Source organism: Protomyctophum parallelum (genome assembly GCF_964188405.1).
Source record: "Protomyctophum parallelum genome assembly, chromosome: 9".
Taxonomy (NCBI): Eukaryota; Metazoa; Chordata; class Actinopteri; order Myctophiformes; family Myctophidae; genus Protomyctophum; species Protomyctophum parallelum.
The window spans coordinates 26,119,918-26,137,704 of record NC_139706.1 but is presented as its reverse complement, the minus strand read 5'-3'; the positions used below and the strand labels follow the sequence as shown (position 1 = coordinate 26,137,704).

The 17,787-nt window shown below is 41.7% G+C and overlaps 1 protein-coding gene across 5 annotated transcripts in view; it reads right to left on the bottom strand.

Moving 5' to 3' along the window:
- Positions 1-1,486: 1,486 nt before the first annotated feature.
- Positions 1,487-17,787, bottom strand: part of synrg (synergin, gamma) — a 40,027-nt gene continuing 23,726 nt past the window's right edge. For 4 of the 5 annotated variants that reach the window (XM_083773036.1, XM_083773038.1, XM_083773039.1 and 1 more), the window contains 9 exons: positions 11,843-12,391; positions 10,810-10,973; positions 10,535-10,588; positions 10,069-10,165; positions 8,576-8,724; positions 7,700-7,810; positions 7,524-7,562; positions 5,473-5,505; positions 1,487-2,641 (listed from right to left, as the gene is read on the bottom strand). In XM_083773036.1, coding sequence (XP_083629162.1) covers positions 2,510-2,641; positions 5,473-5,505; positions 7,524-7,562; positions 7,700-7,810; positions 8,576-8,724; positions 10,069-10,165; positions 10,535-10,588; positions 10,810-10,973; positions 11,843-12,391 — 1,328 coding nt within the window. In that variant the 3' untranslated portion in view covers positions 1,487-2,509. The remainder of the gene's footprint in view (positions 2,642-5,472; positions 5,506-7,523; positions 7,563-7,699; positions 7,811-8,575; positions 8,725-10,068; positions 10,166-10,534; positions 10,589-10,809; positions 10,974-11,842; positions 12,392-17,787) is intronic. The other variant, XM_083773037.1, reaches the window with a different exon arrangement.

The window sequence follows — 17,787 nt, the reverse complement described above, 5'->3', positions numbered from 1 at the left end:
TCTTTCTCTGTGAGCACTTGAATGACTGATTGAAAAAGAAAAAAAATCTGGTGTAATGATTGGTGCCCCATCTGTCCACACCCAGGTGTCTGAATAGACTGATGGAGACTGAAGCAGTATGGTATGTTTCATCTGGTTCATGGCCAAAGCATTTCCGGGGGTCCCCAGCCAAAAACGTTGATTTTTGGATTAATGATCAAAGTGAGAAGTAGATATTGTACAGTACGTCTTGGGTCGCACACACCAAGACTTCAGTTCAAATTGTTTCTTTCATATTTGAACAGGGACAAACGTTTCGGCTATCCAGCCTTCATCAGTGTGACACTGATGAAAAGTCTTGGTGTGTGCGACCCACTAACGTTATTTTGATGTTTTGAACGGGTAGCGCACCTACAGTCAGAGCGCGGTGGTCACATGAAGAGTAATGTACAGTACATCTTGTCAGAACTATACCCTCCGATAACAGTAGATCAGATACTAAAGTTAATCTACTGTATATTCCATTGCGTCTGTGAAATTCAGAAAATACTGTAATAAGACATGAATTCCTGTCCTAAAATCCCTGCTTCAAGAAAATGTGATCCAATAAGCCTGCTAAATTACATACTTGCTCTGGGCCGTGGCTCAGCGGTCCAGGCACCTTGGCTGGTAATCCAGTCTGGCAGTGTGCCATGTCATCCCCCCATTTCCTGTCAGCCTACTGTCTGTCCCTCCATAAAATATATAACTTAAAGGTGAAAGCCACAAAAAAAAAAAACATAAAAAAAGACACTGTATTTGCGTAAAAAGAGTTTCAATCCATTCATGGTGTGATGACAATGAGATACCTCAGGGCCTAAGAGTAGTCGATTTACAGCACACTAGTATACTTCAATCTGGCTTCTTCCCCAGGATGATCATGAGTCACACAAGCATGACGATGACAGGGAAGGGAGGATGGAGGGAAGAGACCGCCTGCCTGTCAAATCACAGTCTTATATTCAGTAATTGACACTCAGCAAGCAAGGAGAGGAACACATCTTCTGCAGGATGTTCACTTGAATTCAGAGAATGGTAACAGATAAAAATGGATGTCGGAGAACAAACCTTAACACGAGCGAGAATAATCACCGAGACTGCTTCCATGGATCCATGAAATTTCAATTTTCAGTAGCTGTGTCAAAAGAAATGTATAACATTTCGTCACAAAATGATAAGAGATGAGGCCTTTCTGACCTGGCTGGGATAAATCACTTGACAGAGACAATGCAACAAATTAACAATCTAGCTCCATTTAAGACCAGTGAGATCAGCATTAGGAATGCAACAGCCCAGTGTCTGTCTTGAGAAGCACACAAATTATTGCTGCTTTTTTCAGTTCTGCGATGTACTGTATACATTTACCGGTACATGGAAATCCACAATAACTCATACTGAAATCTCTTGTCACCTTTATCTTACAACATACACTACTGTGAATACTACAATACTCAACATGCAGACAAAACATTTTTTTACATCATTTATTTACATTTCACTTCACATTTCGTTATTGACACAAAGTGCTGCTACAACTGTGATTTAGAATCACAGGTGGAGACTTCATTCCAAATTTGGATCTACAAAAACATCAGGATCAGTGCTAGTATACACATCAGCATAGCAAAAAAAAAAACTTTTTTTAATTTATTATTCCCTTCAATTCCCAATATCACTTTTTCCAAAATTCTCACCCAAATAATTTACTTTTTACTACTAATTTACTACTAAAAATATTCAAGAAACTCGTCAAACAGTGCAAACAATCTTCAATGCAGAGGGTGTCACTTCATACATAAAATAGTAGATATACAGTATCTGCATCACATCAGCACAGCAATAAGGGACTGAATATTTCAGTTTTTATAATGGTAACGATTATGGACAATCTACAGTATTAGCCAACCAGACCAACCATCAAAGGAAATCAGTTTAACATTAGGTAATAGGTATATAATTCAAACAACTTTGTTTGAATAAGATGAGAAAGACATTTGAGAATAAAAACATCAAGTTTTAAATAGATTTTAAAAAGAAAAAGCAAGTGAAGTTACAAAGAAAAGCTAAAGATGGCTTTGCTTTTCATTCAACTCATGGTTCCTTCATGGGTCATTACATAATATAGTAACATTGCACAGCTCAAATAGTTTGACTTGCTGTCCAACATGTGCAAATACAGAGACACAAGACCCATTTAATGATATTAATATCCAGAATGCCACCATAAACAGTGTAAATGTGTAATATATTTACACGGCAGGCTTATGGAAATAGATTCAACGGATTTAAATGGATTTTGAACAAACTACCAGCCCGATCTGTTGAATGCAGCCTCAAATCCAGCACTAGGAGAGTTCAGGGAATAAAAGACAAATAAATAAGGAGGGATCCTGTGCGGACCTTCAGTGTGCTGCCTCTCCACCCCAAGGTTGAGAGCCTATCCAGTGTTGATTACCCCTGTGCTTGTTGCCATGGTAACTGCAGCCACAGCTCAGAGCAGGTCAGGCAGTATGAGGCCAGGGGGTTTGGGCTCCACACAGTTAATCCAGAAATTGGCACAGCTCGCGTGGTACTGGTGGCCCCCGTATAGCAGCTTAAAGTTGTCCGTCTCCGAGTTGAACGCCTGTTGGAAGGGCCAAAGGAGGGTTGAAATATTAAAGAGGGACCTTTTATTTTGTAAAGTCCACAAATCCCTTTATGCACACAAAAGGAACAGATATGTGGCGCGTGCACAGCAAATGGGAGCACGATCTTATCCTTCAACGCATCATGGTTCTGGTGGTACTGTAATGGTAAGAGGTAGATTTCCTGGTTACTGTAGGTGTAGGGCAGTGAAAATGGCTCCTACATCATAACTAGGGATGTCCCGATACACTTTTTTCACTTCCGATCCGATCTCGATAACACAATTTCTGTGTTAACCGATACCGAATACCAGAGAATGATATATATAATAATAAAATAAATAAAAAATATCTTATTTTGAAGTCCACTGACAGGGAATAGTGTTTATAGCTATCGAGCTATATATATATATATATATATATATATATATATATATATATATATATATATATATATATATATATACATACATACATACATATATATATATATATATATCTCGTGTTGTGTTTATAGCAGACTCCCCACTCAAATGTGCACTTGCAGTTTGGTTAACTCGAAAGCAAACTCCACATGCCCCAACACTTTATTTACCTGCCATAGTGTCAACCCCTTACCCCTGTGTTGGATCGCTGGTTAGACTGGCATATTTTCAGATACCGATATGACCCAATATGACCAAATAAGGGCCAATCCGATACTTTTCTCATACCGATACAGTATCGGGACATCTCTAATCATAACCCTCTGTTGGTTTTCTTTACAAAGCATCTTGCAATTAATAAAGCACCAATTCTTAATGATGCTTACTTGGATGTGATAAAAGAAAAAGAAAAGGATGTCTGACTCAAGATGAGCTTCCCTGCCCATCCAGCCAGAGTTTGAGCAGTCACGGCTGACAGTCAGCTCTGATATTTATATAATATAAAAAGGCACCCAAGACATTAAGGCCCCCCATGGTGTACTGTACTACTGACTGGGCATTTAATCAGATTTAAATTGGTCTTCCAATTTAGAGGGTTCCAACAAAGAGGGTTCCAACATCTTGGGATGTCTAAAAAGGAGGCAAAAAGGCTGGAAAGGTATTGTGGTGTCTCTGCTATAATTGGCAGACGTCATATATGGCGGAGACGTTGTTACTTATACTCGTAGAGTACTGAGTGACATGCCTATTGTACCTTGAAAGCACATGCCATGATTTTGCACCTATACTTATTTGTCCTTGTATGCCTCTCCTTTGTGGACATAAATGGTTAGAGTGTGTGTGTGTGTGTGTGTGTGTGTGTGTGTGTGTGTGTGCGCGCACGCACGCACGCACACACACACACGCACACACACACTTGAATGAGACAAATACCATATGTTTGAGAATGACACATAACCTCTATGTTAAGCAGGAGTCAAAGCTGCTCTTTTGAAATTAGTTTGGAGTCATGTTCAGCATAAATCAATACGACTGTACATGCGACAATGTTTAGCCCATTGTGACACCTTGATTGGCTCTCTCCCACAGACCATCTGAATATGCATTATATGGCTGGTTGCAAAATTTGTACTTTGGGTCATCTGATCACAGGAGTGCAGCGAGTCTGTGTTTTCAATGGCCAAAGCTGTAGCCCTGCATTCGTGACAAGGAGATGCTATTGTGTGTATTATGCCGGTTTCTGAGTTTGCATCCCTGGTGAAATACTGGAGATGAAGCTATGAGGGGGAAATGAGTCATGAATCACAGCCTCCCACCCACACCGAAGGGAGAGGCACCGACATGCGTGAAGCACAACAACCGCAAAGCCAGAACAAACCATTAAAGGGCTGAATATAATGGCTGTCGGGTGGAAACCTATTATGTCCAAAACAGCGGACTGACCTCATGCTTCCTTCTATGCATGAGGAGTCCAAGCTGCTTCTTTTCACCCGACAGGGGAGTTTCCCCCGACGTAGCGTGTGGAAGGAACATGTTATTTCCGACCAGTTCCTTTACCCATCAGACCCAAAAAATCTGTGGAGATACAAGGTTTCTGCCCGACAGCTCTGATATGCATGTCCACCAGTGGTGTGTCCTACCGTTATATACGTACTATGTTGTGCAGATATTTTTAGAGGAAAAAAACGTATACAATCTGCCAACCATTTCATCCATTGACCACGCACAAGCATATAGCCTGTACTGTACGTGCGCATGTCGTGGAGGATCTTATTTAAAAAAAAAATAGAACACACCACTGATCTCCAACAGTCCAAGATACAATAATGTGCAGTGCAGATACTAAACAGTTGAGAGCTTTCAGTCCTCTTCTCACTCTAAGTGAAAGGTGGATTTTCTCACATACACTCAGATTTCACAGGAAGAATTTTCTTTCTCAACTCTTTTGCGTTTCATCCTCCTCCTTTCTTTAAACCGGCACTTACACATGCCAAGTCCAGCAATGTAGGACAGGGAGAATACAGAATGAAAGGGTAGTTACTAGTTACACAAAGACACACTGCGATTCCTTCCCTTCGTCTCTTACCATCTCACTCTTCGCCCTATTCGCTCCTTCATTTTCTTATGCTCAGTTTCTGACAGTACAGTCTTCTTTAACGTGCTAATTTAATATGCATGACATCATAAACACAAGCTGTACTTAAAACATGGGAGGGGGGGGGGGGGGGGGAGAAACAACCTTTCCATCTGTCTAAACTAAGGGTTGGGTTATAAAATAAAAAATACAAAATGTTACTTCCAGGACACTAGAAGACTGAAGAAGATGAATGTCTAATTAAAGGAACTACTCTAGTTCTTATTTTAAACTGCTTCAAAGGCATTGAAAATAAATAATGCATAATTACCCTCACCCTCCTGTCATTGTCTTTAGCCAGTGCCTGTAAGTAGCACAAGAGGTATCAGCATATTAAGCACATCCCTGCTCAAAGCCAACTGAATACTCAAATTCAGTTGGCTTTATTCAATAGAATAGAGGGTGGGGAGCAAGCTAAGAAACCGTTTGACAGTTGAGAAAAGTACATCCCTTTTCCACAAAATCCACGGGCAAGAAAGAGCTTATAACGGCAAGAAAGAGCGTTAAGGAAACCGCTATGAAACTTCCATTAAATGTAAGAGCATGCTGGTAATAGAGATGGGCAACTTTACAGCAGATCATCCGAATACAACAGGTGTGTTGATGATCTAACATGTTTGTCTGCAAAGCTAAATAATATTACTGTTAACACTGCTGGAATAGTTACAGAAAAGTAATTTAAAACCGAAAAAAATCAATCTAACCCAGAATTTGGCATTAATATAAATAGCTACAATTGCTAAATTATCCTGTTGAAACCCCTTTCCAGGGCTTCTTGCTGTAATTACCCACATTAGCATTTATCATTTAGCACAGAGCACCTCTTGGAATGGGGTGCCTGCTGCCTGTTGCCCATCCCTGCCTCAATATGCCAGAGCAGAGCCAGTCAGAATGGTATGTCTGCCACCCACAACCACACCCACACAAGAGACTATGATGTTACGCAAACTTAACTCAAAGCAAAAGAAATGTACCCATAAGGTTACAACTACATTTTGCTGTGTGTACTTCCTAATATTCTTCTTACTTATCTTCCTAAAACACAACTATATATTCATGAGCGTCTTTTGTACTTGAAAATACTCAAGTAAAACAAGTATTTCCATTATTTCACTTCACCGTTAATACACGGAAGGCAGGCCTTGACCTTATCTGCTGAATGGTTGGCTGAAAAGCAAGACGCCACCCTATTTTCTGAAGGACATCATTATCATGAGTGCCATATATGGGGACTAAAGGCTGCCCTTTATTTCATTATTCTCAAAGAGGGTATGCCATTCTCCAAGGCATTTATGCTTTCCAGAGTCTCTGCCAAATGCATAATTAAAAGGGGGCTTATTATGATGCCACAGGCAAATAAATGGACAGAGAGAGAGAATTATCACCCGTTCTCCCAGCCTCTGACTAATGTGTGAGGCACATCTGCTGTAAGGCTCTCGTCTCGTCTGCCTCTCATTCAGGCATATCCTGCCTGGCTCATTCATCTGTCTCCGGCTTGACAGCAGAGTGAATGTTAAGACGCAACGAAAGCAACCGTTTTGGCCTTTATTAAACCACAGAGACCAGGAACATAGTATACTGTCCGCTCCAGTAACACAGAGATGCTATTAGCAAGCGGGGGTTGACAGGTAGCAATTCTCCCCCGATATTATGTGTCCCATTCACAGTTAATGATGAGGTGGAGGGAGGGTGATGAGAACAGAAACAAGTGAAATGTGAAGATGTGGACTGCTGTTAGCAAGACGCGGTGAGGTGAGTGGTACCCAACAGATGGAATCAACGGAAAGAGAGAGAACGCTTTTTAATGACAGAAGATGTGGACCCTCTCTGACCAATAAGTGCCGTTCCCACAATTCAACAGCCCAGTGTGAGGGGCCAAAGTGACAGCTCCTCTCATCTTGCTCCCATCTGACAGAGTTAGAGTTTTTGGTCTCCCATTTCTTTGCTATAATCTATCAGAACCATAAAAACAGTACCATTATACAGGACAAACTGACATTGCAGGAGCTGTACCGTTAAACAGTAGCAACTGTACTGTTACAGATACTGTATACCATTATACTGTAGAAACTGTATTGATACTAATGTAACTAAAATGATTTGGTGGACTGGCATGAGATCGGTTCATGTTTGCCATCTCCCTCTCTGTCAAGACACGGTATTGTTCTTCTGTGTGGTGGAAGAGGAGCACTTGAAAGAAATGAATCCTGTCACTTTGGCCCCCTGCCCATGACCATCTATAAGTGGAGAAATCCCCTCCCCCCAAGGGCCCCGGTGGGAAAGAGTCAAATGAGATTCAGTGGACAGGTCACGGTCTCCTACTCGTTTAAACAGACGTCCAATAGCGCTTTCTTCTTTGTTCTGCAAAATGTTTCAAAGCCAGAGAAAGGGTTACTTCTTATGAACTGTGGCTGAAAAAGAAAAACGGACACAATGGGCTGTTTTGTGTGTGTGTGCACGTGCCCAGTGTGGTTATGCACAAGCACGTGTTTACAAACCTTGCTGCGAGAGTCGACATTGAGCAGGCACACACCGCAAGCCAATTCCTTGGCATTCTTGATGCTAGGCCTCAGGATACAAGACGAGAAGTCTAGAGAGCTTTCGTCAAGCTAAAGAGTGCACACGTGCACACACGAGCACGCACACACACACACACACACACACACACACACACACACACACACACACACACACACACACACACACACACACACACACACACACACACACACACACACACACACACACACACACACACACACACACACACAGTATTGCTTTAGTAAACATACTCTTTTAAGAAACATCATGTTTTCACCTCTCCTACTGTAAGAATAGTAATTACTACAAGTTGCCTACAGCAAAAAGTGACATGTGTGTGCGTGTGTGTATGTGTGTCTGTGTGTGTGTCGTCTGTGCCAGTATTATCTGCTGGCATTTCAGAAGCAAAATTCTGCTCTATACTCAGTTTTGTGTTTGCACATGGGTGATGGATGTACAGATCTAAACAACATCTGGTGTCCCTGCTTTTGCAAACACGGTCATACGGAAAGGCTGAAAGCTATATGACGTACATTTAACCGTACATTAACATTTTACAGTGTAATGTGCAACTCACTGATTGCATACTTAATTAGGAGGCCACCTTGTCATGTATTCTGCATACCATGGATTTGTAGATTTGTATTTCTACTACTAGTAATTGGGGGGGGGGGGGTGTAACCACATTTCGTGGAGGACTGGAAAAGACAGCTGCATGTGTTAAATTCTGCATGGCCGTGTTGGCATGTGGCTGCGTTATAATGGGAGAACTTTATAGCTCTGTGCATGGATAGAGTTTATAGCTCTGTGGATGGATAGTCCTGTTTTTTTACCGCCAGGTTGGACAGGGACATGAAGCCCATGAGGTTGTTCCACACGCGACTGATGTCTTTCAACAGCTGCTGGAGTTTCTCAGAGCACACAGCCGTGGCTTTGATGCCCAGCTCCACCCGTCTGATTACGCGATACACTTCCACCACACCTGCCCAGGGAAAAACACACACAAAAAGAAAGAAAATAAATTAATCACTTTTTGGAGGGGCCTCAGTTTTTTTTGTGTGAAAAAAAATATTTATGCATTTAACATTTATAGGTAAAATCCCGTTGAGATCAGAAATCTCTTATACAAATGAGCCCTGTTTGGGACAAGTAGCAGGACAAGCTGAAAACATACACAACATAAAATATAACCAACAATTATGTAAACTAAAATCTACGTAAATTCGTTTTTTGCCAAGTGCAAACAGTCATACGGCAGGAGAAGCACGTTTCACACAGGTAGGGTCCAATTGTATCTGCCAGGTCGAACAGTAAACTTTTAAAAGACCTACAGTATGTGTTATCAAGTCCTCAAGCTTTGACCAGTCTGCAAGTGACTCCAGGCTGCAGTAGCAGCGCACATGGAATCTTGTTTATCAAGTTCAGTAAGAGCTCTGGGAACAGCAAGTAGCAGAGAGTCGCTTGAACGTAGTACATTAAACACAAAACCAGTAACTACATTACTGGTTTTGTGTTTAATGTACTGTACTAACAAAGGTATGACGGAAGCAAACAGAGGATGGATTTATAAATTAATAAATACCCGTGAGTGAATCAGTATTCTTGTTAAATTCCCATTGACAATGGAGAATTTATGTGTCTGAGCAAATCGACATGTTACGTCATGATGATGTACGATGATAAGAGTGCCCCTCACTTCACAAGCACTATATTTCTATAGAAAAATCCTAGCTTGAGAGTTTAAGTGTCTTTACCAGGTTTTCAATAGGACATCCAAAAGTTAAATTGTCATCAATTAAAATAACTAGGTTGATATTGCGAGACTACATAAAACCGATTTCCCTGTAAGATCTTAGAAGGGGAAGCCGCTGCCTGGAGAATTGGAGAACATCATCAGTTTAGTCTTTGTTGCATTCAGCAACAAAGTTTCAAGCTACCTGTGATTCCACAACATTGAAAGCACTCTAGTCTGCAGATACTCTAAGGACTGAGCAAGAGTGGCGCAACAGGAGTAAATAACAGTAACATAGAAATGGAAATGTGCATTTGTAACCAAGATGTCTTACAGATGGTGAATAACAGAGGACCCAGTACGATACCCTGAGGTAGTACCCTGGCCCTGACACAATATCAAACATGCTGGACCTGATGTCACAAAACAAAGGGGTGCAGTGTGTATACACAAAGCTGTACATAGTTGCACAGTATGTCCACATGCTAGCGTACTGTATGCATGATGGCGAGTGCGAGTTTTCTCTTGTTCCTAGCATCCTACAGATAAGGCTGTGCCATCTGCAGAGCTGTGTTTGTGGAGTGTATCTCTCACCTAGCAGGTATTCCATGCCCTGAGCAGATTGGATGACCTCTGTGCAAACAGAGGAGCTGCTGATAGCATTCAGGGTGTTGTTGGCTTTGGTGATGACCTTAACATCGATAGACAGGTGGACACAGATACTGTCATGAGTAACATATGATGATCATAATAATGATGATGGTACTACTAGTACTACTAACAACAATAATCTTTAGAGAAATGATTGGGACTGTTTTTTAAATCCTGAACTCACCCATCCACACCACACAATGTCTTAACAGTTACCACTCCCACTCGCGACACTGGCATCCACTGAAATCTATCGCCTCCCAACCCACAAAACTTTAACTGGTAATCTTAGCCTGCTTGCCATAAGAGTGACACTAACCTGCACGTCACTGAAATGAAGACTTGAACTGAACTTGAACTTGAACTGAACCCTAAACTCAACATGGGTAAAAAAAAAACAGAAACACACCTCCAGAGCGCTCTCCAGACACCTCTGCCACTCGTATGCATAGCGTTCACTCTCCTGAAACAACAGCAGGTCAGACAAGTCATTCAAGTGAACACACAAGCAAAATTTGAAGTTAACCAACCCGCTCAACGTTTGAGCGGGATTATGACGTTTCTGTCATCATCTACAGCCATTAGAGCACACAGACATCGTCATCACCGATGCCATGTGCAGAACATCTGGTGTCTAATGGCCGTGAAAAGTTAAAAGAACAGCTGTGACGGAGCCCTCCTCACCTCCACCTCTCCGGTCAGGTCCTTGTACTTGTCTCTGATTACGGGCAAGGCAGGCTTCTCGCTCAGGGTGTTGGAGCGGTCTCTGAAGGGCTGCTCGGGGGCTGGCGACGGCGGCGAGCGTCCAATCTCCTTCTCCCCAAGACTGTGACTGCGCTTGTGGGAACCTGAGACCAGGACAAAGGGGGGTGAGGGATTACCGAGGTAACAAGAACGTCTGCGAGAATCAAACACATATTAATGGCCATTTCCAGGAGCCTATAATGGCAACGCATTTCAGATATGAAATGTTGGCTTCCCATCACGTAGCTACTTCCCTCCCCAACCATTCTGTGGTGACTAAGTCCTCACAGACGAGGACAGTGGAGTGCTCAATTTACAACAAACAAGAATTATTATGTACAAAAGAGTGGCACAGGTATGAATAATTCATAAGAATAATTGTACACACAGGTATACAGCAGTTGATGCTCCATAGTAACTAGCAGTGTGTGTGCTGGACAGTCAGGTCATCTTCCCCATATGAAACATGCATCATCGACCCCACGCAGCGTGACAGCCCCTAATTGGTTGTGGTGGGTGGGGGGGCACAACCCCAGCCTGATCAGATTACAAACCCAATGGGAAGAGAGGGAACACAGAAGAGCCCTCTCACAAATTACACCCAGTGCAAAATTAGCTTTCTCACATTGGAGGAAATGCTAATAAAGTAATATGTGAAATATATCACCAGCAGCTAAAAAATTATCATCATTGAAGTGGATGCAGTTAATTTGGGATCATGCAATGATTGACCTGTGCTAGTCCATCTCAGCAGCCTGCCCTGCGGAGCATGACTGTAACCACAACACTGCCATCTACTGTCAGTCAGTCCAACTACACACAAACGTACGTCAGAGGCGGTGGATGAGACAATTGGGGCCAAGGACTCAGACTAGGTAAAAAACTAAAGTGGATGTGATGTAGATTCAAACAACAAACATAGTGAGAGAAGACAGCTGTAAGCATTTTACCTGATATTTTGACTGTGACTCACCTTGAACAGACAAGTCAAATGTTGCCAGTTCATTCTTTATCATTTCCTCGCTGGACTTGACCTTGGTCTGACAGCTGGCCTTGAGGAAGTCCGATTTGCCAAACTTTGCCTTATCACCATGGAAGGCTCCAAACTCATCCGAGGGCTCGCCCGGATTGCCCTCGGAGCCAGCATCCAAGGTAGCGGCTGGCGAGTCTGACTTCTCAGAGGAGACCGTGCTCGCAAAGTCTCCAAAGTCATCGTTGTTGTCATCAACCATGGCTGGCTCGCCAACGGAGCCAAAGTCAGCAAAGGCTTCAAACTTGTCATCTGTCGATGAACTGTCCTCTGTGGGGAAGGCCGCCGTTTGGCTGCTGGTGATATTCTCTGTGCTGCCAAAAGACGGTTCCATCTCGTGACCGGGGACTAAAGAGGAGAGACTGGCCCCGTCTAGGCCCTGTGGTTTCCTGGCTTCATAAGGCAGACATTCATCTCTGTCTCGCCAGTCATAACTGGACAGGCTGCTGATGGCTGATGTTCCAAAGGGGTCAAATTTCATGTCGTCTCCTTCTGCAATGACAACACAAACATAGCAGTGGCTCCCAGGTATAGCAGGAATTCTGAAATGATGTGTTCTGTAGGATATTGTATAAAATAGAAGTCCGTGTTAGGGCTGGCTTGATATGACTTCAAATCTATATCAATATTATTTCTAAATTTAGCTTCGCTTACCATTAAAGCTATAATATATAGCAATAATATAATATAAGCAATAATATGTCAAAATAATGACCTTTTTTGTGTATTCAGACTGCCAGCAATGGGTAAAACGCTCCCATAAATATTTAGTCTCTGTGACATCTAGGGGCCGCAATCTGCATTCAAAGATTTTCCTAGAAGCTTTGTCATTGGTCGATTTGCCTGTCTACTTCCTGATTGGTTAGTTATTTCGACCAATGACAAAGCTTCTAGGAACTTCTTTGAATGCAGAATTGAATTGGGAGTATTTTACTCATTGCTGGCTGTCTGAATACAAAAAAAGGTCATTAAAATGTTTTTTAAGTGAAAATGGCGGATCTACAATCTCACAATGTGAGTTGACGTGTGTGTTGACACGTGAGCTAAATACAGGGCTGTGGTTAATCAGACAGAAATTCAGATTGTAAAAGATCTATTCGAATATCTGTTGATTAATTTATATACAAGAAATAACAAAATGAAAAAGAAAAAAAGTCGGTTAATTGCTCTAAATATCGGTTTGATATATTTTCGGTTAATTGCCCAGCCACAGTTCACAATCAAATAGCTAAATGTAGTAAACCTATATTACATTGTCTTACATTGTGTTTTCTATGCCTCTAGGTCTCAAAACAGTCAGCCCAGATATTCTGCACACGTGATTTAAAATTGCGGCCCGGTTGCGTAAGACCAGCTGCCGCCTGCTTCTGATTGGCCTACCAACACTGCCGGTCTTTGCTCCGTGGTGGGAAATATTGCTCGGTGTTGGCATTGCCTTGGGGCATACGATGCGTGCATGCTACCGAGCTGGCTGACAGAATCTGTTTTTTCTGGCACCCAATTACTTTCTACTAGTAGGCCGGGCGAAGGGGGGGCAAACAGAGGCAGGCGGGGGGGCAGGTATTTACGCAACCGGGCCATCGTCTTAAATCACACATACTGCACTTAACCAAATTTATACATTGTATGACTGTGTAATTTACAGAACAATTTGTTGAGAGTCACAGTCAATTAACAGAACACACACACACACACACACACACACACACACACACACACACACACACAGCTTCAAGGCCTGGCCCCCCACAAACTGTCAATAACACTGCTGGCTATATACATTCTGAAAGCCTTACCCATTTGTAACTGACCCTGCATCAGGCACCAAAACACTGTAGCACATCTTTCCACTGATGTGGAAAAGACAGGTTTGCGAATCAAATCGAATGCAACTTACGGGGGTTTAATGACATGTTGCCATGGCAATGACAGAAAAAGGAACCGTTCTGCTGTCAGATCCGAGTTCCCTGAACTGTGCCATGCACAAACAACACAGTCTGACCCTGGGATGGATTTATGACTAATGGTAACTCACAAACGTGCAAATCTGGTATGTGTTTAGTCTGTCAAATCTTCTCAACGCTTCCCTTTTTGACACACACACACACACACACACACACACACACACACACACACACACACACACACACACACACACACACACACACACACACACACACACACACACACACACACACACACACACACACACACACACACACACACACACACACACACACACACACACACACACACACACACCTTGACTTGCTTGGATACAAAAAGCAATTTGTGAAATTGACAAGGATCCAGTGCTATGAGCCATGTGTAACTACATTATTGTTTCACCTCTCAAGACGAGTTAGGAAAGGAAAAATAAGACGGTACGCATTTCAGCAATACCAATAGTAATATTTATTACGACAACAGGAGTAAAGAGAGAAAGAGATAGATCACAAAATACTGTGAAAGAGGTCTATCATTACAAGAAGTTTGTTAAACTAACACTTGTAAAATTAGATTTCAGTCATTTTGAGTACAAGGGCATGCAGTCAGAAAAAAAGGATGAAAACAAACAGCAAGAAAAGGTAAAAGAAAGATAATCCCAGAATAGAAGCAGAAACCAATTTGAGAAGGCACATTCACAGACTAAAATCAGTTACTTCTGGAGAGATGACACACTGTTTTACTACGAAAGCAACAGCTTATCAGGAAGAGAACTGAGTACAGAACACTTAAAAAGCAATGTGGGAAAGGAGAATTTAAAGATTTCAAGGCAGGATGCATTAACCCTTTGAAGACCTGAAAGCTTCTGTTTACAATGTTCAGAAGAGATCACAGAAGCCAGAAATACTGTATGTATTGTAAACATATTGAATCAAGTGATCTTGCTCAGGCACTCAAAGGGTTACAGGAAACATAAAATAACTATCCTTACACCTGACAACTTGAAGAGCGCTTTGAAAGGATCTAAATCTAATCACAGATGCTAAAATGCCTTTAAAGAGACAGTATCCTTTTTTATCTTGCTACAGTGATTGTTTGTCATAGCAGGCTAATGTGCACAAACTGAAACAAACCCCCAAATAAAAGCACATTAGTATTACTCAAGACAACAAATTGTAATTCTAAATCTTAAGCTAAAATACTTTAATATCTTCATAAATAGGCTACATTTAATTTACACAGCTGACACATCAAAACAAGATATGGGAATCTATCTAGTTTCAAAATAAGACTTCATATTCCTGTAATAAAAATACACTATTAAATCTGTATGTATACATTTCATTTCTCAGATAAAAACAAGTTGCAAGACTGTTATGCATAAAATGTTATCCTATAATATGTTCTTGTCAATTTCACAAATTGAAAAGGCAGGCACACTGCAGCAAAACGCAAGGCAGGAAGGGTAATAGTAAATTCATTGTGTTCTCAGAGAGCCAGGTCTTGGACCCAAACATGATTAATTCATGTTGGGATACCACAGATAAATAAGACGTCTTCCTTTTGTGCTCCTGGCCCAAAGGGAATCTCTGATATGAGATACTGTCTCTTTAAGATTAGCCTACATGACCTGGAACTTAGTGCAAGCATGACAAGGTGCTCTAATTGCTTGTCCTGTTCCAGCATTCTTAAAAGGTGGAGCTCTCCGAGACCAAAAATACTGGATGGGTTAGAGGTCCAGGACAATGGAGGAGCAGTGTTTAACTGGAACCCAGAGGCTTCCTCTGAAGATAAAGCCTATTCATACTTCATCAAAACATGAAGCTCAGTGAAAAATTGACAGATTTCCAACTAAACATTATTTTTTAACGAGCTACACAATCGTGGGACGAAATCTGTTTTACTGCAGCTTCAAGGGGCTGTTCAACCTCAGACTCACTACAGAGAAGCCCATTTCAGTTTAAACAAAACACATTTTACATTGGACAGAAACGGAATGAAACAAGGTACTGGAGTGTTGACATTTAGAATTTCTTTGATACAAGAAAATCAATGATTAATGCCTAGAGATGACATGAGATTTTGGTTTCACTTGTGTTTTGATATGTTGAAATGCTTTAGAAATAGCTTCTCTGTGCAGACAGACAAACAAGTGCACAAGTCTTTACAGAAAAAGAACATGTGCACTGTGCTCTCACATTTAACCACATTCCACCTGGCGTTCCTATTTTGGGCATGTAATTATAGGAGACATTTTTCAAAAATGGCCAATCTACAAGCTCACTACAGGGATGGCATCAGGGCAGATTGTGAACTTGTAGAACCGGTATAAAGAGGTTAAGGAGTAAGGAATGGCCTAGTCATTATGCACTATGGAACATAAGAAACTATGTAGAGGGTGAATGAATTATGAAGACTGGAGTGGAGATGAAGGAGTGATGATATGGAAAATGCCTAGATATGTGAAGGCATATTTTGTAGTTTCCATTTCAATGAATGGTGCAGCATTGTCCACATTTTGTGGTTGTGAGTTTGGGTAAAAGAAAAAAGAAGTTAATAAGCAAAAGCTATTAACTAAACCCCTAACTATCGCATTATTAGAGGACCACAATGTGCTAAAATCAATAATACTGTATAGTTGGTTAAGCCTAAAATAATGCAGAAGGGAAATTATAGGTGTAGTAAACAGGTGTCATGTGCGTAAGTGTACAAAGGGAACCAATTGGTGGTTCCATTCCATTTGTACAGTCTCAGAGTTAAGGGGGTCCATGCAAATAAAACATTTGAGAACCACAATTACAAGTTGGACTCCTAATATGCCATAGTGTCGTAGTCAACGTGGCGATTGTAGATCGGCTAGTTGAACTATTTTAAAATGTTTTTCAAGATAGTACAATATGGGAAAGAAGTTTAGGGATAAAGGGTAAGGCACGTCCAAGATAGGGCCACAAGTCTTTGCCACGGTGTACGGACATATTGAGGACCCCTGGTACAGTAAGTGATTTTCAGTTGTTAAAATAAGTGTTAAATATATCTATATTCAGATAGTATTGCCATATAATAGTGTTTGTTCAGTAACAGAGATCTGCCTCTCCCTGCAGCTCTTTAGTAAATAGACAATTCATGTAAACTAGAACAGTATGAATTTGTAGCTGATAAACAGGTTCTCTCCCCAGTTTGGATGAAACTGGCAACACACCTGGAAATGTATTTTCTGTTTACTAAAGAGCTGAACAAACACTATATCTTACCATCAGAATATAGAGCAGGGGTACTCAACTGGCGGACCGCGGTCCGCGACCGGACCGCGGACCACCTCTTTGCGGACCAAGTTAATAAAATAAATAACATCAGATGGTACATTTCTCATGTGAAATTGCTGCAAAGGCCCCCAAAATGTCCCCCAAGGGCCTCCAAAATTCTGGCGCGCGCTATGCGCGCGCGCAGTGTGGCCTGCCAGGGCGTATAACTCCCGGCCTGATTTGGAGTTCCACTCCGGGCCTGCACTCTGCACCCCATTATTGGTTGGGTGGAAGGGGATCTGATTTGTATAAGCTTGGCTTGACCATACTAAACGGGCATAGAGCCCCGCTCTCCGAAGGACGCCGCGCATGGGACCGGACCTCGGTCTTATTAAAAAATAAATTGTGGACCTTCATCATTTCTAGTTGAGGACCCCTGATATAGAGCTTGAACCAAAGAATATCACTACTCTACCTTTAAGCTGGTGACAGGGTGCCAGCTGCCAGAGAGACTAACAGACATTTGCAACCTATCCATTTTAAAGCGCTTGTTTACCGTGTTTTCACTGCTCATCTCGCCTGAAGTTTGATTTTTGGTGTGCATTAATAAGGGGAAAGCCAAAAGTTAAAGAATTCAGAACAACCATCTTCAGATTCATTGTTTTGTAACCCGCAGAACACTAGCCGTCTTTCCCAACT